This window comes from Danio rerio, chromosome 6 (genome assembly GCF_049306965.1).
Source record: "Danio rerio strain Tuebingen ecotype United States chromosome 6, GRCz12tu, whole genome shotgun sequence".
Classification (NCBI taxonomy): domain Eukaryota; kingdom Metazoa; phylum Chordata; class Actinopteri; order Cypriniformes; family Danionidae; genus Danio; species Danio rerio.
The window spans coordinates 30,116,432-30,144,233 of NC_133181.1; the positions used below are offsets into that span (position 1 = coordinate 30,116,432).

The 27,802-nt window shown below is 35.0% G+C and overlaps 1 protein-coding gene across 1 annotated transcript in view; it reads left to right on the forward strand.

Annotated features, from left to right (window-relative positions):
- slco2a1 (solute carrier organic anion transporter family, member 2A1) overlaps window positions 1-27,802 on the forward strand; it is a 40,958-nt gene that overhangs the window by 7,241 nt on the left and 5,915 nt on the right. Inside the window, 3 exon segments of the mRNA NM_001089582.1 lie at window positions 8,925-9,062; window positions 12,308-12,470; window positions 15,111-15,229. Of these exon segments, the coding sequence (NP_001083051.1) occupies window positions 8,925-9,062; window positions 12,308-12,470; window positions 15,111-15,229 (420 nt within the window).

A 27,802-nucleotide genomic window follows, 5' to 3' on the forward strand; every position in this document is an offset into this window, starting at 1 on the left:
TGTAATGAAGTCAATTGTTTCAATTGAGAAATCATCCGTTCAGCCACACTACTTTGGTTTGATGCAGGTAAGACGTTCAAACTTATTTTGAGCCTCACACTAGAAATTGCAGAGAGGGAGTGTCATTTATGTAGGCTACAGGTCACTGTAAGACAAGATTGTTGAAAAAGAATTTATGCAAAATGTTAAGACTGTCACACTGCATTTTTTCACATATACAATGTTAAGTATTTTTGTAAATTACACAGTATTTTACTGTAAAAAACTGTATTACTGTAGGACATTTTTGCAGTATGTTACTGTATTTTAAAGTTGCATCTTGAAAAATAGCTATATTTTACAGTGAAGATATACATAAAACTATACAAATGGTGCTGTAAATGCAGTATTTCTCCTGTAATTGATTTACAGTAAGTTAACTGCTGCCAGTAAGTTACTGTAAATTCTACAGGAAATTGTTAACAGTGTATTCACTGATTTGCTCTTACTTAGGTTCAACTAGGGAAATAAGTTGAATCAGTTTTTTTTTCCAGTTGATTTTAATCTGCTGCTGACAGCCTCTGACTTTTTAGCCTCCCATTTGCAAGCTGTTCAGGGTGTAAATTAGTGAATTTAAACAGCAAGTTTGTTGTTTTGTCAGACTTACGCTAACAAAATGACAGTCTTAGTTAAAATGAGATAAAACAACACAATTCTTGAATGTTTTTTGGGATAACGTAATTGTGTTACGTTCAATCCATTTATATTTGTAAAAACTAATATGTTCATTCTTTTTATGTTGTCTCAACAAATCAGTTGTGTGGAATCCATGTTTGTTACAGTATATTTATACTGGGTTCATTTGTATGAACTTTAATTTGTAGATCAAAATGTTCTCCTTAACTTCTTGTGATAAAAATACAAAAACACACCAGTTTCAACTGGGTGTCCTGTTATTTTTGCAGCTGTGGTGTTTTACAGGATGGGCAAAAATGATTCAGACATTAGGCCTGTACTTTTGTGTTTAAGCTTTATATCCTGAGGAAATCCGAAAATGTCTGTTTAATGTCTCCTGTAACACGTGATAGCAGCGCAGAGATGCATGTAAAACATCAAACATCAAAGCCCTTTCTTCCCCTGATTCTTTTTACTCAGCAGGACACTTCATGTAACACAATGGCTGCTAGGGAGGGGGAAAAATCCAGGTCTGGACAGATGACAGGAATTGCTTTTCAGCACGTTCATCAGATCTTTCATCTCTGGTTTTCTCTCTGTGGAGCATGAATCACTCACTGTATTCTAAGAACATTAGGCTGAATATGCAATGTCAGCGCAATTCAAACATCATTAAAATGCTCTGATGATTCAAAACTAATGATTCTACATTAGAATCCCCTAAAGACAAGTATACTCTGTAGTCATCTTAGTCTATTTGTGTAGGCAATAGAAATGAGGGGTATTTTCCCTAAGTTAAACAATTTGAACATTACTCCATTAAATATTTAGTTCTCTTTTTTGTTTGTACCATCACTTGTGGTCACTCAAGCTTTGTCCACTGATACAATATGCAATTCTTGTGTTCTAACGTTTATGAATCCTATTCATCAAATGCATGTCCTTTATTTGTGTTATTGGCTCCTTGAAATATCTCTAACATCTATAGAACCTTTACATTCCAAACTACATTCTTTACAGTGGGAAATGTCAGGATTTTTCACTTCTGTCTTGTTAATTCTTGTTTCAGTGGCAGAGTTCAGACACTAGATCTGTCTTGTCTACACTCTCAGAAATAAAGGTACACGAGATGTCACTGGGGTGATACCTTTTCAAAAGGTACATATTTTGTACTTAAAGGGTTCACATTGGTACCTCAAACGTATAAGTACCTACAAGTTTTTAGTGGAACACTTTTGTACTTTTTAGGTACCAATATGTATCTTTGAGGTATTAATATGGACCTTTCGGGTACAAATTTGTACCTTTTAAAAAGGTACCACCCTGGTGACAGCTCGCTTACCTTTATTTCTTAGACTGTAGTATGATGTGCTTAGCTCGAGTATTCGCTGGTCGAGCACTCATTTTCTGTCATTGTATTTGTTCTGTCTGCAGCGTGCTGTTTCATTCTCAGTGTTTCATTCTAGTCGGTTTCGGTTGGGACTGGGATGAAACATGCACACACTGCATGTGTGAGTGCACAGTGAGTGTTTTTATTCATTGTGTACTCGTGTCTTGCGTTCAGTCTTCTGTTGGTGTTGTGTTAAGCACAAGGTTCATGTTTACATGCGCTGCATGCTTCAGTGTTTCATGTGAAAATACGGTTAATGTGTCCTCTCATTGGCTGCATGTTCTAGTCCCGTTTTACGTAACTTACTACTGCAATTCAACTGAATCATTACTACAGTACAACTACTGCAATAGTACTAAAGTGATACTACTACTTTAATGCAGTACAACTACTACTTCTCCTGCTTGTTGCTCAGTGGTTTCCAAATGAGATTTCAGTACTTTAGTTGTATTGCTGAAGTACTACCACGATATATTGTATTGCACTTTTCAGAAGTATAACCAACTAAAGAAATACATCTACAATACTGCAAGACATAACAAAACTACAGCGCACTTTTAATACATATGTACCTAAGTGCAATAAATTATGTAACATCACTATATTGCCCCTCTCAGTTTATTTAGTTATTTCAGTTGTGCTGCAGATTTTACTGCTGTTGAACTTTATTGCATTATAGTTGAACTGTGCTTATACCTCATTATACTGCAATTTGCAGTTGCATTGAATTTGCCACAGTTATTCATGTATATAGGCTACTGCTGTTATACTCTTCAGTTCACTGCAGTTGTTTTTATTATTCCGTTTTTGCAAATACCTCTTCAAACTTCTAATTAGAAAATTACTTGAATCCAAAAAACACCCCTGAAAAAAGTACAAAATATTCTTGGAAAATGTTGTTGAACAAACCCTTTGGAACACAAGTGCAGTGCAGATCTTACCACACCGTTGGCATATTCGACTACAGCAGCACAAGTGCAGTAAAGATAGAGTTTACTTATTTTTACTCCAGTTTACTGCAACTTATATTTCTGTTGAACTTTAATTGCACTGTATTTGAACTGTTTATACTTCATTGTAATGCAATTTTGCAGTTTTACTTCAGTTTACTGCAGATATTTTTTGTAAGGGGAGCACATGACTTGTGTTGTTTCTTTGTGTCATGTACTCCCCAGTCTATTGTCTAGTCCCACCCTCCTTGTTAACCCATTATTAGTTCATCATTTTCACCTGTTTGTTATTTTTTTCTCTTTATAGTCTCCTCTTGTCTGCTTTATAGTCTCCTCTTGTCTGCCAGTTTGTCATTTGTTGTCCAGTTTTTCTAGCACTGATCTATGCCAACCCTGCCCAGTCAAGTTTGTTTATTTGTTTTTTTTGTAAACGTTTTTCCCCCCTCTGGGGTTGTTTTTGTTCTCATTTTGTTTAATTTTAGTTCTGCACTTTATCAAAAATATATAGGTGTTAGTTCACCCCAAAAATGTAAATTCTGTTTAAAAACTCACCCTCATGTTGTTTCAATCTCTATCTTTGGAGGACAAATTAGGATATTTTAGCTGGAATCAGAGAGCTCCCTCATCCTCCATAGACTGCAATCCTACTGAGACATTCCAAGACTATTTATTGAGACAAGTCAAGAAAGTCCATTGTTAAAACAATACATGTTACTTGTACAATGTACAGTGGTTCAACTGTAATCATTAGAAGCTCCAAGAACATTTAGTGTGCCAAAAAACTGTTAGGATGACTTTGTTTGCTTTTGTCTTCCCTTCTGCAACATGTCAGAGTATTTGTTTCAATGGACAGTACTACATATACACATTAGAGCCTCCATTTTGTCTATAGTAAATGCACACCCTAATTTTTTGATGCACAAAAGTGTTCTTGGTACTTCATATGAATTCAATTGGATTACTGAATTTACATAAAGTGTTTTCACAAAGTTTTTGATTATTTTTTGGACCTTTCTTAGGACCTTTGCTATCTATAGAGGATGAGGGAGCGTTCTCATTGCATCTAATGTTTCTTAATGTGACTTCCAAAGATGAACAAAAGCCTCAGGGAGTTAAAATGGCAAGAGGGTGAATAATTAATAACAGATTTTTTTTTTTTTGGGTGAACTAACCCTTTATTTGAATACTGACACACTTAGTTTCTGTTTAGAAAAAAAAAAGCTTAGTCAGCTGAAAGTCCTGTAGACTTTATGAGGGGTCATTGAATATCATCCAAGGCATGTCCAAACGTTTTAAAACATACCACTGCAGTGAAGCAAATACAAAGCCTGAAGAGTAAATAAAAACCGATGACTTTATGAATAGGTAATCTGACTCTCTTTAATTTCAGATTTCCTAGAATGCGTAAAGAAGCCTGCCAGAGACTAAACGCTTGAGGTGACAGTAGGACAAACATCTGAAAATAATTTTCTCATACATATGGCAGGGTTGCTTTATTTATAGTTTTTTCTTTCTTCCAAATCCCAAAAGGATTTCACATTGCTTCAATACAAAACAAATATGCAGCATGCTTTGTGCTGACCCAAGGATACATCGTAACAGTCATTCAGTGATCAAACGCGTGCCAGCTCTGCAAAACATTTACAACTGCTTGTGGAGAATTACGTACCGATGATTCTGCCAGTTGTAATTAACAAAAGAATGCAGAGTTACGCCGTACATGTGCTTGCACTTTTGTTATAGGAAATATTAAACAGCAATATAGTAACATAGTACACCTACTGTACTCTGCTACACTCATTAAGTTATGCCCCCTGGAGATAGATTGCTCATATATTGGAGAAAACAATAAAAATAAGAGATCCGTTTGAGCTTCCTTGTAACATTATACATGAAAGGATCCAGATATGGATCCAGCGTGTCTAATATTTCAAGCTGAACCAAATGTGGAACTGGCACCGGGGTGGAAAGAGGCACAGAGCTGCCATTCAAACATCTAACAAAGGCATTTAGTCGGGCTGCTTGAGCGGGCACAGCCTGTGAAAATATTTCCGTAATTAAAAGCCCATTTGATGGAAAACAAGAAACTGTAGCAACTGTGTGAAAAGCAGCTATTATGTGTGCTAACAAACCATAAGGCTGAAGATTTAATGGGAGCATTAGGTGTTCTAGGAGCTATCAGAAAGCACAGTGCTTTGGCCTGCAATGGTGGTAAGTGGAGGAGAGGGATTTATGTCTTGTGTTTGTTTAGGAAATCAAGTCCAGCTCTTTACATGCCCCGTCAGATTGCTTCATGCCTCTGAGACTTCTACGAATGTTCCTCAGCTTGTGCTCATGACGTCTTGGGCAAAGAATACAGCATTATATCATATGGGAGCAGCTGCGTTTCTCGCTAACGCACAACAGGGAAACGTTCCAATTTATGTGCTTTTATCTCTACTGCTTTTCTGGCTTATCATCAAGAACTTCTCTCTCGAGAGAGGTGAACAAACGCTCTAGACAAACATTACTATCAGCTTGTTTGCCAACCAGTACAACAAGTAAACATGCCTAAAGCAGTAGTGATTGGAGGAGTTTTTTAAAAAGTTGGAGGCCCTGAGAGTGAACCAAAATGTGCAGAATGTGCTCAAATTATTATAACACTGCAAAGCCCAATAAGTTAAGGTAACTCAAACCATTTGAGGAAACCGATTGCAACAAACCATTTAGGTTTAAAAAGTAATCCTAATAAACACTGTGAACTTGATCCATTTGAGTAAACGAAGCAATTTGAGCACAGTAAAACCCAATAAATAAAGAACTCAAACCAACTGAATACTGTAAAACCCTATAAGTTAAGGCAACTCAAACCATTTGAGGAAACCAATTGCTACAAACCATTTGAGTAAAAAAAAAAAACTAATCTATTAACTTTCTACATTTAAGATGTTGTAATGAGGCATTTAATTAACTCATTACCTTCAACACTGAGTTCAAAACTCTTTTCAAATGAGTAGAATTAACTTTCAGTAAATGTTAACTACACTCATTTCATTTGATAAAGTTGACTGTTGACAGTGCACTAGAAATTCATCAAAGGAAAAGAACATCTTATCTGTATCTCCATTTTGGGTTTGTTTGTTTAATGTAGCTGTCAGGGTCAAGTTTGAGGCTCTCATGACTATAAGCAAATCTACATACATTCAAAAATCATATTTTCATTAAAAGAAAATAAATAAATGACACATTTTTTCGTTGCTTGTTGTTGTCAAACTGGGCTCTTCCACTTGCACATCAGCTCCTTAACCAAACATTTACAGTGTTGAAGCAATTACCCATTGAGATTTTCCACATTATTCTGTTCTCTTGAGCATTTCGTGGACAACCACCCTTTTTCTGGCCTTGAATGTGTTTGTGACATTAAAATAATAACATTGCATCTTTGCTTGCTAATTTTGATGTGTTTTTTTTTATTCTGAAGATTTTGAGATATTGAGCTTCAAATTTGTTGCATTCTATAGCAAACAGTATGTGTGTAACATTTGTTTTTCAAATAAAAAGTCTTAAAATGTTAACAAATAATAAAAAAAACATCCCATAAATAAGTTGTCATTTAATAAGAATATGTCAATAACTCAGTTTTGACAAAAATGTCAGATAGAACCTTATTGTAAAAGGAGTAAAATTTACAGAGTATTTGGTCTCTCTTTAAATAAGGTCAAACAGGTTGGTAATGGCTAAAGCTGCTATTTGTGGAGTTGTTTAATGATTCTCTGCTGAGATTTTGAGAGATTTAATGTATTATATTCCTGCTGATTGACCAAATACTATCTAAACTAAAAAGATTTCACTCAGAGGATTTTGCTGTGTAGGAAATTGTGGATTATACTGTATGTTCATTGAAGAAATTGAGTCTAAAGAATTGAATAGTACAGAATAGAGATACAACATTGAGTATGTTTACATGAAGAGCATTAATCAGATTTTAATACAATTAAGACAATACTCAGATTAAGAGTTTAACATGTAAACAGTGATTTTTGATTAACTTAATCTGATTAAGGTCATAATTTAACTTAACAGAAATCGGATTAAGACATGTAGAGTATGCAGTTTTTAGTCACATTATTGAAGTGCAGTACACACATGTAAACACCTTAATCAAACTATTTCCGTTACGTAGGAAACTTTACTTGGCATTAAAAATGTTTTTGTCAACACCATCATCATTTCAGTACACTGAAGACCAAAATGTATAGAAAAAGATGTGTTTTTAAAGGTGTGTGGATGAGGCGTATATTACTTGCGTTCCCTTTTAGTTTAGTCACCTAGTTAGCTTTTTTTTAGTCACACTGATGTCTCATATTTGTCTTCTGTCTGTTTTGTTCTGTTTAGTTTTATAATCTTGGTATATATGTTGTTATGCTCCTGAGATTCTCATGCATGTTCTGTTAGCTTAAGAAATACTTGATGTTTACATATTTGCATCAAGCGTCACCCCATGGTGTTAACATGTGACAAGAGCTATTGTTTCGATACAAGTAGAGTCATATTACAGTTGACGAAACCAAACAAATCCAACCTGGTTTCATGAGATTTAATATAATCATTCAATGTCAGCTCAGGGTTTAATCCAGACTATACAGGTAATTCTGGAGCATGTGCAACTGACAGTGTGACACATGCAGCAAACAGCACAATCCAAAAAAACATTGATATTTCAGTTAGATTCACTTCTCATGAGACATTCACTGGTCATTACAAAAATCTAGAATAAATTGAAATGCATTTAAAGCACTCCTGTTGCAGTAAAAGTTTATGTAGAAATTTGTATTTGTTATCAATTCGCTTGAATCCACTGAGTTTTATATTTTATACAATATTTTGTTCTGGTAACACTTTATTAGGCGACGCAGTGGCGCAGTAGGTAGTGCTGTTGCCTCACAGCTGGTTCGAGCTTCGGCTGGGTCAGTTGGTGTTTCTGTGTGGAGTTTGCATGTTCTTCTTCTATTCGTGTGGGTTTTCTGTGGGGGAAACCCACGCCAACACAGAGAGAACATGCAAACTCCACACAGAAATGCTAGCTGACCCAGCCGGGACTCAAACTAACAACCTTCTTGCTGTGAGGCGATCGTGCTAGCCACTGTGAACCAAGATTTTTAAAATTTTTTTATAGTTAATATTTTTATTTGTTCATACTGTGTAAATATCATGAACACGATCTGGGATTAAATGTTTGGAGAAGTCTGATGTTTTCACTTAGAATAGATTTAAGTATTATCTGAAATTAAATATGTAAATCATTTTAATTAATTTTTCATTTAATGCTGGCTTTAAGAAAAATTAAGGAGTAAAAGGATCCAGGAAAATTTAGGAAAAGGGGTCACTTGCTAATGGAAAGCAGAGAGTTTACTACTCCAATTTTCCATTTTATAAACCGTCTTTGTTTATCACTTATTTACACAGAGGAAAGCTTCAGAGGTGATGACAGCTTTTAAAAGCCAAACAAAGACTATGATGTAAATCTCAAAAGGGTTTTTAAAAGCTCTACAAGTTGAATAGTTTACACTGTGTTGTCTTTCCTCTTTTTGTGAAATGAATATAGGAACATGCTACAAACCAGAGTGGGATATATTGTGAAATGTGTGTGGGTAACCTTGCTGTACTGAGGTGAATGACTGAAGATCAAAGTCTCAGATCTCACTGTCTGTAGAGAGACTTTGGTAGGGAACTCTAATTTTAGGGAGTTGTTGCTTAGCTCAAGACGTGCCATTTCAAATAAGTCCCATGTGACGCTGCGACAATACACTGATGGATGTGCTTGCTCAGATCACAGAACATCAAGTTCCTTTAATCATTTGAGAATGTTTAGTATGGTTGATAATTATAATTGGTGGAGTGTGATGATAAAGCATATGTCTGATAGTTCTTGTACACTTGTCTCCCTGCAGATCTTTGTGTTGTGTCATGGCCTACTCCAGCTCACTCAGCTCTTGTATAGCTCTTACTTCAAGAGCACAATCACCACAATCGAGAGACGCTATGGTCTGGACAGCCTCTCCTCAGGAACTATCTCTTCCCTTCATGAGGTACTGATCTGTCCACAGCATTGACAATAATGACCTGGATATGTAGCAGTCTTCAAAATAGGGAAGCAGAAACTGGCTGATGCAGATAAACATATCATTATTGACATGTTTCATGGTGGATAAGACATAATTTATTCAACAACATTATTTCAATGCAAGTTATCAATATTTCTATACACAAAAATGAAAATTCATTGACAATTTATTACATCATTAAAACTGTATTTCAGTTACTTATTGAATATCTTTCTGAAAAGTAATTTAACATCCATCGCTCCTGACTCGGTGACCTTAAATCCGAGAGTGTGACTTTTTTGTCCAGAAAACTTATTTAATAAAATTTGTATATGTTTTTTTCTGTCACAGGTTATTTTAGGGTACAATCCTCACTATTAAGAAAATATTAACTATGACTTTTGCCTCAGATAACTCAAAATTTGCTGCTTATTCATAATTATTAAGATATGATTTTTGGAATTTAGAGTAAGATCAAGCTCAATATGTACAGTTAGGTCCATAAATATTTGGACATTTACACAATTTTAACACCAAAACAATGGACTTGAATCAGGTGAACGGCGTAGGAATTACAAGAGTTTGCATATGTGCCTCCCACTTGTTAAGGGTCCAAAATCATTGGACAATTTGCTTCTAAGCTGTTCCATGGCCAGATGTGTGTTATTCCCTCATTATCCCAATTGCAATGAGCAGATAAAAGGTCCACAGTTCACTTCAAGTGTGCTATTTGCATTTGGAATCTGTTATTGTCAACTCTCAAGATGGCATCCAAAGAGCTGTCACTATCAGTCAAGCAAGCCATCATTAGGCTGAAAAAACAAAATAATCCTATCAGAGAGATAGCAAAAACATTAGGCATAGCCAAAACAACTGTTTGGAACATTCTTAAAAAGGAGGAACGCACCAGTGAGCTCACCAACACCAAAAGACCCGGAAGACCACGGAAACAAATGTGGTGGACGACAAAAGAATTATTTCCCTGGGGAAGAAAACACCCTTCACAACAGTTGGCCAGATCAACACTCTCCAGGAGGTAGGTGTATGTGTGTCAGAATCAATAATCAAGAGATGACCTCCAGAGTAAACACAGAGGGTTCACCACAAGATGTAAACCATTGGTAAGCCTCAAAAACAGGAAGACCAGATTACAGTTCTTAAAAAACCTTCACAGTGCTGGAACAACATCCTATGGACAGATTAAATCAAGATCAATTTGTACCAGAGTGATGAGAAGAGAAGAGTATGGAGAAGGAAAGGAACTGTTATGAGCATAAGCAGTGAAGCATGGTGCTGGAAGTGGCATGGCATGGCCATGTATTACTGTCAATGGAACTGGTTCTCTTGTGTTTATTGATGATGTGACTGTTGACATAGTGTTTCAGGCAATATTTTCTGTTCATATTAAGCCAAATACTTCAGAACCCATTGGGCATTGCTTCAGAGTGCAGATAGAGAATGTCCCAAAGCATACAGCAAAAGCAACTATAGAGTTTTTGAAGAGAAAGAAGTGGAAATGTATGCAATGGCCAAGTCAATCACCTGAACTGAATCTGATTTAGATTGCATTTCACTTGTTGAAGACAAAACTGAAGGTAAAATGCCTCCAAGAACAACCAGGAACTGAAGACAGTTGCTGAGGAGGCCTGGCAGAGCCCCACCAGAAATTAAACCCAGCGTCTAGTGATGTCTATGCGTTCCAGACTTCACTCTGTAATTGACTGCAAAGGATTTGTAACTGTATTTGCAAATATAGTTTGATTTATGATTATTATTCTGTCCCATTACTTTTGGTCCCTTAACAAGTGGGAGGCACATATGCAAACTGTTGTAATTCCTACACCCTTGACCTAATTTGGATGTAAATACCCTAAAATTAAAACTCACACTCTGCAGTTAAAGCACATCTTGGTCATTTCATGTCAAATTGATTGTTTTGGTGCATAGAACCAAATGATGTTAGAATTGTGTTGACGTCCAAATATTTATGGACCCAACTGTACTTAAGTACTGATAAACAGCCCAAAAAGGGTTTTAAAACTGTCTCAAAGCCACATACTTGTAGCTTTAACGCTACAAATGTCTCATCTCACAGAAAACATTCTACATTTTTTCATGAGTGCAATAATATTTGCCCCCAATCTCCCACCTCCCATAATTTAATGATTAACCTATGGGGGTCAAATTTGCCCATAAGGAACACATTTGATACTTTTTCAATTGCACCTACTATATTATAATGTGTATTTTTGTATTGTAATTTACATGATGAACTCTGTTAAAATGATTTTTCATTAAATCAGATGCTGTTAAAGCAGAGATCAAGGTCCTGCAAATAAAATGAAATAATTCATTAATGTTTTTTTTTTTTTTTAGTAGTTTTAAGCTACTGTGACAGATTTCTATGAGTTTTTGCAATGGTTGTATTACAGTTTCTCACTCCATTGCATCTTAAAAAAAAAAAAAAAAAAAAGCAGTTCAAGAAATAATACATCCAAAATATGAAAAATAAAACTGTTTAGTGCACATTACTGCAAAATTTAAGTTATTTTAACATTTTATTTGAAATTTTCATTTTTAATTTCAAATTTTCCTTTAAAGGAAAACTTCAAGTTTAGAGTAGAGTAAACTTCCCATGAGGTTGGTTTTCCTGCATTTGCATGTGTATGTATTGAATTTAATCAAAAAGCCAAGTTTGACCACACTTTCATACAACACAGTTTGTTTCAGCAGCTTGACATGAGTAGGACACTAACAGAATCTGAATAGTGCTGTAAAACAGATCCAATAAGATGATAAATGATGTAATTTTTTCAGCTGAAGTCAGTTCTTGGGCAGAATATTTTGCACTCATCAACCTGAAACCCTCTAAAGACTCAAATCTAAATTAAGCTGCTAATGCTTTGAATAAAAGTTCATTTTGGAATCACAACTTGTGAGAAAATTCAGTTTTTTTTCTCAAATTATTCATTATTTACAGATTATACAGCAAACTATTTAGTAAAATATCCACAAAATACAAATTTCTGATATCTAATATGATGCTGTTTTTCATGTGCATTAACAATTGTATTATATGTAAGCTGTTTACTTCTATATATAAACACATAAAAATAAAAAATGCTTTGGATATATCTGCTAAAGTTGAAAACTGTGCTGTAGAATTAGGATGTTGTATGTATAAAAGTGAAATATTAATTATATAAAATGTTTTTCTGCCTTTTATTCAGGTAGGGAACACAGTGCTGATAGCGTTTGTTAGTTACTTGGGCAGTCGGGTGCACCGACCTCGTTTCATTGGACTAGGTGGTCTACTAATGTCCATCAGTGCCATGATATTAGCTCTACCTCACTTCCTGTCCCAGCCGTACACCTATGACTCTGTGCTGCATGGTAAGTGTCATTCCCCTGTACATCTAATCACATGAAAACCAAATAATCCAAATACAAAGTATAAAAATTGTTTGGACATTTTACTGATTTAATGAGCTCTGTATTTTTTTACTATTATTTTTGATTATCTTAGTTTGTTTTTGTGTTGTTTCTTGCCCCAGAGAAATGTATCTTAGACTGTGAGCTCATCAAAAAGATGACTATCATCAAATTCATTTAAAAAGACACTTTGAGGAAAGCCAGACACAACAAAGAGGGGATCTAAAACAACACAGCTGGATGATAAACATCAACGTAGATTGAACAGAGTAGGCAAGTCTACAGGAAGAGACTCCATTTTGACTCTAGACTGACTTTAGCATTAGTTTGTGGGGGAAATTAAGAATAAATAAATGGATTGAAATTAAAAGGCAGAGGATAGAAAGAAAATGGAAAGAGGTTAGGATAAAGGAGAGGGGAGATAAGACTGGGGGAAAAAAATCACCTGGAATTATTCCTAGAGATAACGGTTATCTCTCTACACTTCCTTAGGCTTTTTATTTTTGCTTCATTCACTCACAATGCAGATACTGTCATTTGTGCTTAGAACTTACAGTGTTATGCAAAGATTAAAGGAAATATGCAGCCACTTACGTAAGTCCATCTTATAAGGGATAGTTCTTCCAGCATGTTTTTTTTTTTTTTTTTTTTTCAGTTACTCAAAGTCATGTCATTTCAAACCACTGAGACCATGTTAAAGTTGTTATTTGATATCTGCATTTAGAAGATTTGTGGCTTAGGTGTAAAATTCTCTAGAGTCAGATTTGCATGAATTCCCCCTCACATTTACAGGTCTGATTTGACCTTATTTGGAAGGGTTGTGAATAGTAATGAGCTTCAGCTCGGCTCATGTTTTTAATACTCAAACAAAGTGATGTGCTTTAAAATACGCAAATGACAAACAAATACTTTTCAACAAATAGAAATTGTCCTTGAAATATACAGGTTTGATTTGACCTTATTTGGAAGGGTTGTGAATATGAATGAGCTTCCGCAGCTCATGTTTTTTTAATACTCAAACAATGCGATGTGCTCTGAAACACATACATGCAAAAGAAATACTTTTCAGCAAATAGGAATTGTGCCTAAAATTGACAGGTTTGATTTGACCTTATTTGAAAGGGTTGTCAATAATAATGAGTTTCTCTAGCTCATGTTTTTAATACTCAAACGTGATGTGCTCTAAAATACGCACATGCAAAATAATTACTTTTTAACAAATGCTTTCAACAAATAGGAATTGTCCCCGAAATTTACAGGTTTGATTTGACCTTATTTGGAAGGGTTGTGAATATTAATGAGCAACTGCAGCTCATGTTTTTTGATACTCAAACAATGCAATGTGCTCTGAAATACGTACATGCAAAACAAATGTTTTTAAACAAATATTTTCAATAAATAGAAATTGTCCCTGAAATTTACTGTTCTGATTTAACCTTATTTGGAAAGTTTGTGAATATTAATGAGCTTCCGCAACTCATGATATTTTAATACTCAAACAATGCGATATGCTCTGAAATACGTACATGCAAAACAAATGTTTTTTCAACAAATATTTTCAACAAATAGTTGAATTCACAGAATTCACAGGTCAGATTTGACCTTATTTGGAAAGGTTGTTCATACTAATAAGTTTTTCTAGCTCATGTTTTTAATACTCAAACTACATCATATGCTCTGAAATACGCACATGCAAAACAAATACATTTAATCAAATATTTTAAATTGAGTAGATATCTTGTCAAATGACAATCATTTCAACTGAAGTGGTGGAGAAAGTCACGCTATATAAAAGTCGCGACAAGTAAACAGGCAAGAATTAATTCTGTCAGTTATGACAGTTCTGTTCAGTCAGAATGCTTGTCTGATATCATTTGAGCTGATATGAGTTGAGTTGAGACAAACAATGACTTATAAAAGATTATTGTAACATTTAAAAGATAATTTACCATTTAAAATACTAATGATACAGATATTAAATGTACTCAAGTAAAAGTACACATACTTTAAAACTCCTGAAAATAACTACTAATTTACAGTAATTTCAGTTTACTTTACACCACTGGTCAGATGACTTCTTAATTCAAAAGATCCTTATTAGGCAGTTTTTGTTTTGCATACTTCATTTTCCCAGTTTGTGACCATCAGTGATTCATCTAATGCATCTTTTGTGTCTTTTAATCACCTATTGTCTTCTTGTGCACACTACAATTTACAAAAGAATAATATATAAAATAATTTGAGGTTGTGTTTCTTCTGTGTTGAAAGTATGCCTATTGAATCTACAGTCAGTTCTACCAATGATTCTACAGATACTTGTGGTATTCACACCCACTTAAACACATGGACCAAATACAGAAAATCAATTATGTTTCTAAATCACAAGTGTGGACATTGGTAAGACTTTTTTAGTGTCAAGCTCATCCAAATACACTCCAACATCCAACATATGCAAACCATCACAAAACACAGATAGCTAGAGTTTTCTTCATTCAAGTAAACATTTATATACGTAACTAAGCACAAATATTTAGAGGGCTGGTGTGCACTGATAGTGGTTGAGAAGAATGTGACGTATGTGTGTGTGTTTCAATCCAACAGCGAGCAGACAGGACATGTGTTATTTGCGTGCGAATGTGACGGGTGCGGAGGCTTGTGGTCAGGAGGATTCGCGGAAGCTCATGGACACCAGTAAATTTTGGGTGCTAATGGCCACGGCCCAGCTGCTGTTCGGAATCGGATCTGTCCCCATTCAACCTTTTGGCATTTCTTATATAGATGACTTTGCAGGGGCTGGGAATTCCCCTCTATATATTGGTAGTTATTGAATATTACAGCATTCATTCTAAAATGTAAAGAGTGACAAGATTGATAATGATGATTTCTGTTGTACATTGCAGCGATTCTCTTTGCTGTGTCAGTGTTTGGGCCATCCTTTGGATATCTCCTGGGGTCTGTGGTTTTGCGGATTTATGTGGATGTGGACAAATCCAGTGCAGGTTTGCCTACTATTTAAAAGACAAGAAGAATGATGAATTTTCTTTATGTTACTGGTAAGCACATACAACTGCAGTATTACATGTTATGCAGTTTGTTTCCTCTAGGGGAGGCACTGGAGTTGACCCCTGTTGACCCTCGTTGGGTGGGTGCATGGTGGATTGGTCTGCTCATCACCTCTGGAGGTCTTGCTCTCACCTCAATCCCTTACTTCTTCTTCCCTAGATCCCTTCATGTTGAGCAGGTTAGTCAAGTTTTCTGGGTTAATAACAAATGAGCATTTAAATGATTCTGTTTACTAAGATTTATTTATTTTTTTAATCAGTGTCAACATTCTGTTCTTAATGCAAATTGTAGATATAATGGCAATCTGTTTTCAGTAAAATGCAACTTAATACATACTATAAATCAAAATATATAGTAAACTTAATTCAAACAGACATATACACAATCTCTCCAAAAAAAAGAAAGAAAGAAAGAAAGACAGAAAGAAAGAAAGAAAGATAAAAGTTCCCAATGGGTTATATACATGGCTAAATAAGGACAAAAAACAAGTGAACACAATCATTTATACAATGAGGCTGGATTTACACTGGTGTATTTTTGTTTTTAAACAGCTTTTTAGAATGAAAACACTACTTATCCAGACTGTTGTTTTCATTGCATTTCAGTTAAATGGCCTTTGTCCACATTATACAGCCTAAAGGCTGATTCATATGTCAAGCGCACACATATGCTCCGGTGCAGCCTTTGCGCAGCTGCACAGCTCTCGCTGTGGCTGATGCCGACGCTGACATGCACCTTTAAAAAAATGTACAAACTACACGTCGCAACAACGCATAGCACAAGCTCTGTGATTGGTCAGCTTGGTAGCTGTGATGAGTGTGAGTGGTGCTGAGAGCTGCAAGTCTGATGGAACGAGTGTTTACAAGTGTTCAGTCCTGTGTAGAAGCTCTAGATGGAAACATTTGTTTTGTATTTACCTTATGATTAAAGTTGTTGCATGTCCGCCGGTTCACGCCTCTGAATAAGCGAGTTTTAGCTACTTGTACAATAAGGTAGTGTTTAGAAAAACAAAACACCAGCAAAGAAACTCCACATAGAAGAACATAAAAACCTACTACCAGCTAACATTTTAGAAGCATTATTGCAGAGCAACATAAACAGCATACAGAAGTATAAATGCACAGCTACCCACAAGGCATGCACCGTGAGTCATGTCGATTCCTTGACGCAAAAGTATAAACCAGCCTTAAACAGAATGATACATGATCTTTACGCCTAAATAGTACAGCATCCATACTTGCAGTGTTCCAGTTATGTAATGGTCATGGAGGGGTTTAACAAAACAGGAAATGGTACGCAATAGTACACAGTGTGCGCTTGACGCAGAAGTATGAATCAGCATTTAGGCTGTATAGTCCAGATGATTAATCAGAGAGAGATTGTGGATAGCTGCGCCATCCAAAAATTTGCATTTTAGTTCATCTATACTGAAATCAAACACCAGAATTTCCAAAGTAAAACAGTTTCTTTAGCATTTTCAAAAAGCTCTGTTTTAGTGGGGCGAAGATGCTAGGATAGTGTAAATGCCCGGCGTAACTGTAACAAAACTTGCATTTTTAAAACAAAAATTTACTAGTGTAAACAGCACCGAAGTAAACACAGAAACATACTAGCATCATTAACAAAGGAAACAGAATTAAAGGTCAAAAGAAAAAACTTTACTATCACTTTGGAACTGTTTATTGCAGAAATGTCCAAACTCAGCCCTGGAGTGTTGGTGTCATGCACAGTTTAGCTCCAACTTCCTTCAACACACCTCCCTGGAAGTTTCTATTATACCTAGAAAGAGCCTGATTAGCTGGTTCAGGTGTGTTTAATTTGGGTTGGAATAGGCAGGACACCGGCCCTCCAGGATCAATTTTAGACACCCCTGGTTTAATGAATTCTTGCTAAATAAAAAGCCCCTGTCTTGTTCTCTGGAATGTAACTGCAATTTAAAACAAGTTTGCCATCTCCACGTAATGATTTTTCTTAACTAGATATTGTTTGAAACTACACTGTGAAAAATATCCATAAATTAGCAGTTGTGTGTATTTTGTAATTCATGTTTTTATACTTTGGAATTGTATATTGGAACCTTTTTCTTTCCTCTAAAAACTTTTGATGAGGAAATTTTGAAGTGATTTTTATTTATATTTTAATAGTTTGAAGTGATGTTGATCTATTGTAAATTACGGTATTTTATGATAGACTTATTTCCACATTATATCTGATACAATAAATTGTTTCAAACTACTAAAAAGCCTATAAAAGTTACATTGTTAAACAGCAAAATTAAATTTTCTGCATCAAAAGTCAGCAGAGCAGAGATCAAGGTTCTATAAAGCAATTCATAACCATATATAAACAGAAAACGTGTAAATCACAAATTACAGAAACTGTTAACTAACAAATCCTTTTTACAGTGTACGCAAATCAGACACTGGTATATAAACCCTTATTTTTCACTTCTGCAACATTTTGCTGTTGCTCAACTGAATAATCACTAATGGTTAGGTTAGATATTCCTCCTCAAATGTATTCTGACAGTTATTATGAAGGAATCCTCCTGATGATTCAACTAGCTGCCCTCCTGTCACAGTCAACTTATATGTACCTCTGTATGTTTGACACTGTGGAACTCACTACATCATATTTCTAAATCTGATATACAGCAGGCAATATTTCCACATTCACAGTCAGAAGCTGAGATTGTTAACGTATTTCAGAACTCTCCTCACCGCTTGGCATCTTCCTGCCTTAAAAAAAATGTAAAACAGCATAGAATAAGTGACAAAAATGTCTCTTGGTTTAAAAGAAAATGTAGGCTGATGAATAATTCATCGCTGTAAAAAGACCAATTTATAGTCATCTTTTGCAGTCTTTCAATCTGGAAGGGGAGATCATGAAAGAAGACCCCAAGAAGTCAGAGAGCTCCTTGCTGGATTTCTTTAAAAGTGAGTCCACTTTAATTGCTTCATTATCATTGGGCCATTTTATTAGGATAATTATGACTATTTTACTTACTAGAAAGTAGTTAAATGAAGCAATTAAAACAATACATGCAGTCCTGTACCAGTTTTTCAAGGTAAACGTGTGCCGTCTCTTGAGTCATGCAGCTCGCTCAGGTTGTTACTGTAACAGGATCTGACTAGTCTTTATGAATATGCTGGCCTCAAGGCTATGATTTGTAAGCAGCTGGTTAATGCGTCTCTTAATTCATACGTATACAAACTTCCTGTCTGTTGTTCACTCGGCTTATAATTTTTGAGTGCATTTAAGTTTATATGTACAGTACTAAAATGAGCCAAAACATTATGACCACCTGCCTTATATGCTGTGCTGCCCAAACAGCACCAACCTACATGTACTCTTCAAGACCACTGTAGGTTTCCTGTAGAATCAGGCACAGGAATGGGGCAAGCAAAGCAGGCAATTGCTAATGGACCCTTTTTTAGAAGCGAGCCTCCAGTTTTCCACTGATAGGGAAACTGCTTTTCCAGGGAATGTGATTTCAACCAAGGGGGGAACAATTTTATTCTGATTGGGGATATGCTGAAATGTGATTTCTACTGAGGGACTTCCTGCACGACATGTGACTGGGGCCTCAGATTTCCTAGCATTCACCATTGGGGTATCTGACATCGAGGTGTTGGCAGTCAAGTCCTGTGGGTTGCGAAGTGGAGCTTAATTTAGAAAATATATAATTCACAGTCACTTACTCACGTCTTCATCATTTTACAAAACAATTTAATCCCTTCACCCACTTTTCAAGTCGCTATTTATAATTATCACTAACTATAGAAATCATTAAAGTTTCATTTAAACAATAAAAGTTTATTAAAGGAAAACAGAGAGATCTTATTCCTCATTCATGCCAGGAATACATGTGTTAACTGGAATACATTATATTAACATATACACTCACTGGCTACTTTATTAGGTACACCTTACTGGTACCGGGTAGGACCCCCTTTTGCCTTCAGAACTATGCTTTGTAGCATAAATTCAACAAGGTACTGGAAATATTCCTTAAAGATTTTGGTCCATATTGACATGATAGCATCAGACAGTTGTTGCAGACTTGTCATTAATCAGCAGTTTCTAAAATACTCAGACCAGCCCGTCATGCACCAACAATCATGTCACATTCAAAGTCACTTAAATCACCTTTCCTCCCCATTCTGATGCTCGATTTAAACTGCAGCAGATCGTCTTGACGTTGTCTAGATGCCTAAATGCATTCAGTTGCTGCCATGTAATTGGCTGATTAGAAATTTGCGTTTACAAGCAATTGGACTGGTGTACCTAATAAAGTGGCCGGTGAGTGTAGATCACATTAAGGCCAATTAATGATTACAGCACGACAGCATAGTCAAACACCAACGAAAATGTTGGCCATTGAATTTATAATCTTGTGAAAAAATGTTTGCACAATCCCCAACAATTCCCACACACAAATTACAGTAAATCCTTCTCAGGGCTAAAAAGACATTTACATCAAGCCTATCTGGTCCCTAGTCAAGATTAAGTCCAAGCTTGTTGTCAGAAAACAACTAGGGAACACCACTAAAGGGAGATATCATGTCTGGAACAACGTTTATGACGGAAGCATAATTTTACATCCGCTATAATGGCTGGACCCAGGGTTCCTCAACAGAACAATCCCCAGAAAACACTTCCTCCACTGAACTGTTTGTCCTGGTGCTGTAATTTCCCTTGGCATGAGGCACACACTGTCTTCCACAGGATGTAAAAGTAAATACAGTAGGACTCTTCAGAGCAGGTGACCTTCTTCCATGGCCCAGTTCAGATGTCCATGTGCCTGTTGTAGGTGCTTTCAATGTTGGACGGGGCTCTGATTTGTGGCTACATATACTCATAGCCAGCCTGTGATGCACTTTGTGTGTGTATGTGTATGTGTGTGACACATTCCTCCCATAACGATTATTAAAAAATTCTGTCTCAGTAGAGCTTGTGTTGTCTTAGACTGCGTTCTTTCCCTGATGTTTTGATGACCCTTAGGCGCCCATTGCTCTGTGGTTGGTTTGTGGTTTATCACTCCCTGGATCATTGTTGTTAAATTCTTACCATTGCTGACTCGAAGCAACCCACAAGTTTTGCTGTTTTAGAGTTACTTTGACTGGGTGTGTTGCCATTGTCAAAGTCACTCATTCTTTATTGCTGTCTGCTTCTCTTTCGTCCAATAAACCGATTGTTTGCTTACAATCTAATTTACCTTAGATTGATTAGAGGATGATCTCCAATATTTAATTCACTTTGTCTGGTCTTAATATTCATAAGTCAGTAAAGGGTCATAAAGGACATAAACAAATACTTTTTATTTGCATACACACATATGTGTGTATATATATATATATATATATATATATATATATATATATATATATATATATATATATATATATATATATATATATATATATATATATATATATATATATATATATATATATATATATATATATATATATATATATATATATATATATATATATATGATTAAAATAGCAATCTGCATTTTTATTGTGTTGCTTGTTCACAGAAGACACAAATAAGATATGAATTACTTTTTATTACTGTTCAAACTCATATTAAAAGGAAAGTTAACCCAAAAATGAAAATAATTTATTCTTCCTACACTTGGAGTTCCTTTTTCTGTTAAACACGAAGGAAACTATATTGAAGAATGTAGAAGAAATACATAGTCTGAACATAGTTGTCTTGGCTAAAACAAGGCTAAACTTGTGATGTCAGTAAAAATCTAATAGATGTCTAAGAATAGCCCACAACTAGACAACTAGGTCATCAAATAAACAGAAATATATGACTGCACATATAAAGTCTGTCTATCTGTCTGTTTGATGAGTAGTCTAGTTTTGGGCTATTATTAGATGTCTATTAGATTTTCACTGACATCACAAGTTTTGCCTTGTTTTAGTTAAGCTTTCTAAATGTCTATTTGATGTCTATTAAACACAAAATTGTTTGCTGGGATCCCTTTACATACACACAAGTCAATTAATTAACTCTGTGGTCTGTCTGTTTTTTTTTTTGCAGTGTTCCCAAAGATATTTGTGAGGTTGTTGTTGAGTCCACTCTTCATGCTGCTGGTTCTCTGCCAGTGTTGTTTCTCGTCTGTGATCGCTGGACTCGCCACCTTCCTCAACAAGTTCCTGGAGCGTCAGTACAGCGCCTCTGCAGCCTACAGCAGCCTTCTCATTGGTCAGCCAGCAATTACATGAAAAATATATTATTGATGAGCAGTTCTTGGAAAACTTTGTTACTTGTGACTTGTGTGAGAGTGTAGCTATTTTTACTTAAATGTGTTGAGATTTCTGGTCTCATTTACTTCCACTGAGTTTTAGCCTTACAAAATAACTTGTAATGCTGCTTGGTGTTGCAAAACTAACATTTTCCATTGCGGAAAAGAGTTTGCTTCCACACTGCAAAACCAGGGCCCATATCCACAAAAAAAATTATTTTACATTTGAAGAGTTGTCCTAATTAGCAGTAAAAGTTTTTATTTATGAATTTTCTATTAAAAGTAATAAAACAATGTTGAGGCAAATTCTACTAATGAATAGAGAGATGTTTTAAGTTAATGCCAGGGTTATTGCTATGGATGGTGTCAGCATGACCACTATCTATGGACATAATGATTGGCTGATGGGAAGGGATTCAAGGGAAGGAGTCTCTGTCAGAGATTTATTTATGGGAACTTTGTAGAGTGTGATATTATGCTGCCAGATGAACAAAGGTTTCAAAATGAAAACATTTCCATATTCAAAAATAAATCATAATAAAATAAATATTTTAAAATGTAAGCTAAATTATTATTTTTTTTTCCGAGAGTATGTTTATATTTTTATTTATTATAAGAAAGACATACCAAAGAATGTAGGAGAAAAACAGCCAGTGACTTCCATTGTATTTTTGTTCCTATGAATGTCAATGGCTGAGTATCTCCTTGCTTCCAGTGTTCAAGACTTTAAATATAGATTTTGGTCCAATGTTACAAATTCATGTGTTTCCTTAGAAAAAAAAAAAACTAAGAAATGTACTTAAATGAAATTAAGTAGCTTTTAAAAATAGTTAGAAATAATATATAAAAATATGCAAACTATTCATAAAACATATATTTGCATAAATATTTTTGGGTAAAAATTCCTTGCAAGTTAAAAAAAAAAAAAGAAAGAAATTAAAGGATATATTTGAAAACACATTTCTGACCACAAATACCTCCTTGAATACCCCAGTGATTTAAGAGATAAGTTATTTAAAGCTCATTGTGGTCAAATGTTTTTAAAATGTTACAACTGCATTCCAACACTGATTGCATATTCATTTTGGTACAGTGTTTGGTTCGGTTTGTTAACACAATATATTTAGTGCTAAAACGCTTTGAAAAAAAATATAAAAATACTCTTAAAATCTAAGCTTTTCAAACTTATAAGTTAAGTTAATCTTGGGTCGTTTTAAACCCTGGTGTATCATGCATCAGCCTTTCACAACGCTTATAATTTACCCGGGCTAACATTTAATCCTGGTTATTCAAACTATAGTGCTTGAGCCTAGGTTAAAATCCATATTTGCATGTTAGGGTTAGTGTTTACACTGTTCTGCAATATAGTTTCACAAATCCTATTGATAAGCAGTGCTAACCCAACCTCTAAATTAGAATTGTGAAATTCTCATTTACTAAAGGTTAAAAACAATGTTTAGAATGACGATAACCCAGGGTTAAGCTTGACAAGAAAAACATTTGTGTACAGAAGATACCCTCTGTTTTTTTCACACTCAGAAAATTCCTCCTTAAAATACATTTTTGTTTTTTTCTCAGGTGCCTTAAACCTGCCGTCCATCGCCATTGGGATGGTGCTCGGGGGTCTGATCATGAAGCGTTGGGGGCTGTCATTCAGAGCCATTCCACGCTTCTCTGTTGTAATGCTCACCATCTCCGTCTTCTGCTGTGTGCCTCTCTTCTTCATGGGCTGCCCCACACAAGATGTAGCTGGCGTTTATCCCATAAAATCCAATAGCACTAATGGGTGAGATGACTCTTTTGAATGAGCTCTTATTATATGAAATATTTTTTTACATTCTCGATAAATAATAATAATAATTAATTCATGAGATAAACTATAAATCCTCATTATTTATAGTTAAGTATTAGTTATAGTTAAGTAGTTCTGGTCTGCTTAGATGAGAAATCACAGTATTTTTTGTATTTGATTGTTCATTTGTCTGATTGTTTTCATTTCTCTGGAGTTTTCTGTTTAATTAAATAATTCTCAGAAGACAGTTTGCACAGATGGTCCCTCTAGAGAACCTGAGCTTAACTGTCTTGCTCTAGGCATCAGAATTCTCAGTTTAAGCTTTTGTCTTAGACTTTCATAAAAAAAGAAGCTTACGTTTCATTTAAAATAATACATTTTTTATATAAATTTCATGAACCCAAAAGTGTTATGGACAACATGCTGTAGAGTTTGTTTTACACGAATGCTTTCCATTATCAGAGATCCTGTTCATTTAAGACTTTTATTTATTATTTTGAACATTTTTACATTTGAAGTTGTTTCTTTTTTTCTTTTTATTTTAGTGTTATTGTTTACATTTACTAAAGAAGGAATAAATTACCATATTTATGCATTTATTATATATTTATAATATATATATATATATATATATATATATATATATATATATATATATATATATATATATATATATATATATATATATATATATATATATTTATTTTATATATGTTTATATTAGGTTAGTCACATGCATAATTTTGGCATTTAAAAAGACATTTTCAATTTAAGTTAATTAAGATTGTACAAAAATACATGTACAAATTGTTTGCATTTTCTTATCTTACACTCATTACATTTTTGAGGCAAAAAAAAGATATATATTCTCATAAATCTGTTGCAAACAGCATGCTTAAGAAACATATCTTAAGCATGCTGTTTGCAACAGATTTATAAGGATATTATCACTCATTTGGTCATAAAAAACTAAATCAATGAATCTTAATACAGCTATAAATGTCTGCTCTATAAATAGACCTTGTAAAGCAAAGGATCGGCTAAGCCTGTTCTTTGTCTTTTGCCAGAGTTTGGATTCAGACCATTGTGTTCTGCTGGATGTTTTAATCTTTATTTAAGAGCTGTTTATTTAACTTTCAGTGAAAATGCTGTAATAAAGGCTCAGAGTTCTTCTAATACTTTGAGCTTGAGTTCAGGTCAACGTGCAAACTGCTGCTGTGTCGTACACACTGTATCTGAACACTTTCACTTGCCAACTGGGTGGAAAGTAAATGCTTGTTTCTCTAGAATACGTTTGAACAGGGACTAACTTTGAGTCATGAACTTTATGAACATATTGTGTCATTGTGAGAACAGTTGCGCATGAAATGCATGCACATATTTTGAGCTTTCTCAGTAATGCATCCTGAAACATGAAACAACGGATAATTCATCCAAAACAGAATATTCTGTTATTGTTCTGGCCCTGATATACATCAAGTTAAATCAACGTGTGGTGTGATGTCATTTCAAACTAAATCAGGCCAAAATGAATCTGGCTCGGTGTTTGTGTTTAAGCTTGCCAATGCAAACTTTTCCAGCCTTTATATGTTTAATGCTGTAAAGGTGCTTTCCTTTGTCCACTCTAAACAGTGACATTTAATAAAAAGTGATTTGTCTATATTTGACTAGAGTATTGTATTGCTGAGCTTGTCGGATCTTGTTAGATTGATTGAAATGAAGTCTTCTATTCATGTTTGTTTATTAGATCACATCTTCTGTATAAAAGAAGAAAATAGGATTATGTATATGTGGGCTTTTTTAGCATCTTTTTTAGAATCTAGCAATCTAATCATATGACTAAATACGCTTGTAGTTTATATACTGTATACTTATATACAATATATATACAGCATTTATTCATTTACTATGAATATACAGGCTTTTAGACTTGGTGTCTAACTTAAGGAATAAAGGATTGTTTTTATCTCACAAAAAGAACAATCTTGTGTATTGGTGACTGAAATTGCATCCCTGTATGTTATTATACATTGTTACAGAACATTGTGATTTCTACATTAGTTACCACTATGATGTCTGTCAGACATTTTGGTCACTTTCCAACAAAACCTAAAAACAACCAAATATCAACGTAATTTAACATCATTATTGGACGTCAAAAAAAAGTTGTCCTTTTTGGTCTGACGTCATGACCTAAATCTAACCTAATATTAACGTCTTATGATGCTGTGTGCCTGCTGGGTAAGTTTTGGGCAGTTTGAAACAGCCCACCAAAGCAAACTATTTGAGGGAGTTAATTTTGGCTCTAAATTTGAGCTACCATTGGTCTGTGATAACTATGCAATCAGTTGATGTGTTCTGCGTTCTTAGAAGGGGTTCGTATCCATGGAGTTCAGAAATAGACAGGAGAAAAATATCCAGCACAACAAACTAAAACTGAGTTAGCAACATGAATACACGGGAGGGCAGAGTAGCAGCTGGTACAAATCGACATCGGTACTATTATTTGTGGAAGACTGACGGCAAATATAAAGCAACATGCAATGGTGGTGATTCTCGCAGAGAAGACCACAAACAGGACACAAAATGTTTAAACAGGTAGATGGGAGAGTTGGAGAGATGAGATGCGGTAGGCGTCCATACAATAGAAAAAATAAAATAAAAATAAAAATTCTATTGTCCCAACTTCTACCCTAACTACCTAAAAGAAAAATACAACAATATTAAAAAAGAAAATCATCACGTCTCTCAGGCATGCAGCAAGCATTTTTTTTGTTTCAAAAACATGTCTAATATGCATCTAATAGATGCCTAAACATAGTCGTCTTGGCTAAAACAAGGCTAAATTTGGGCTGTCAGTGAAAATCTAATAGACGTCTAAGAATAGGCCAAAACTAGACTAATCATTAAATAAACCGAAATAAATGACTACACATATAAAGTCTGTCTATTTGATGACTAGTTTAGTTTTGGGCTATTCTTAGATGTCTATTTGATTTTCACTGACCTTTAGCCTTGCTTTAGCCAAGCTGTCTACTTTTAAATGTCTATTAGAAGTCTGTTAAATCCACAATTATTTGCTGAATACCTACACTACGATAACAGAAACTGTCAAGTACAGCCTGTGGAGCTGGTCACTAACGTAGTGTCTAACAAAAGTGATATTCAAAGCTTGTGCACAATGTATGTTGCGTGACATTTTTACTTGACCCTCACACCTGTTACCTATCCCACTCTCCAAGATGAGTGTAAGTAACAGCAGTCGACAAATGGAGAGTCAGTTTTGATATACTGTATCTACAGTAGGACATTTAACACAAAAAGTTCATGGAACATGATCTTTACTTAATTTTCTTTTGTTTTAGGCATAAAATGCAAATTAATAATTTGACTTATACAGTGTATTTTTGGCTATTTCCAAAAATATACCCATGAAGCATAAGACATAAGGTTTTATGGTCCAAGGTCACAAATGTTTTGTAAATACAGACCCAGGATTGTAACAATCATAATAAGTAGGTAATTAGCAAACTATTTACCAGTTCATAAAAAGTTTCTACAAATCAAAAGAAGTTAAATATTTCAATTCATCTCCACAGGATTCATCTGACCTGCAGTGCCAATTGCTCATGTCCCATAAGCACCTTTAACCCAGTGTGTGGAGAAGGCAACAACATCGAGTACATCTCACCCTGCCATGCTGGGTGCGCAAACTACACCACGGACCCAAAGAACCCGTACAGAGTCCAGGTAAATAAATCTGACAGCCAAACACAGAAAATGACCACACCATTACCCGAAGCCGGAGTTCTTTCAGGGCCACTGCATAGATCTGTCTTTATTTAGCTCATTACTGAAGCTGGATAGAGCAGCTCGCTGTACTAGAAAAACTGAGCAAATGAGCGGTCACGCTCTGTTGGCGATCAATGGTTTGAGTCCAGTCAATCCCTAATTAGCAACACTTCCTGGAAGAAGCGCTCTGGGGACTCGAAACAACTTTAAGGCTCTTGTATAATTGCCCAGCAAGAGACTTACAGGAGCAGCTGATGATGAATTATTGTATATGACACAGCACATATCATACAAAGAGGTAATTAGAGTGAGAAATGGACTTCGGTCTGGACTCCCTTGCTTGTTGAAGTTAACAAAACGAGTAACGGAGGACACTGTGTG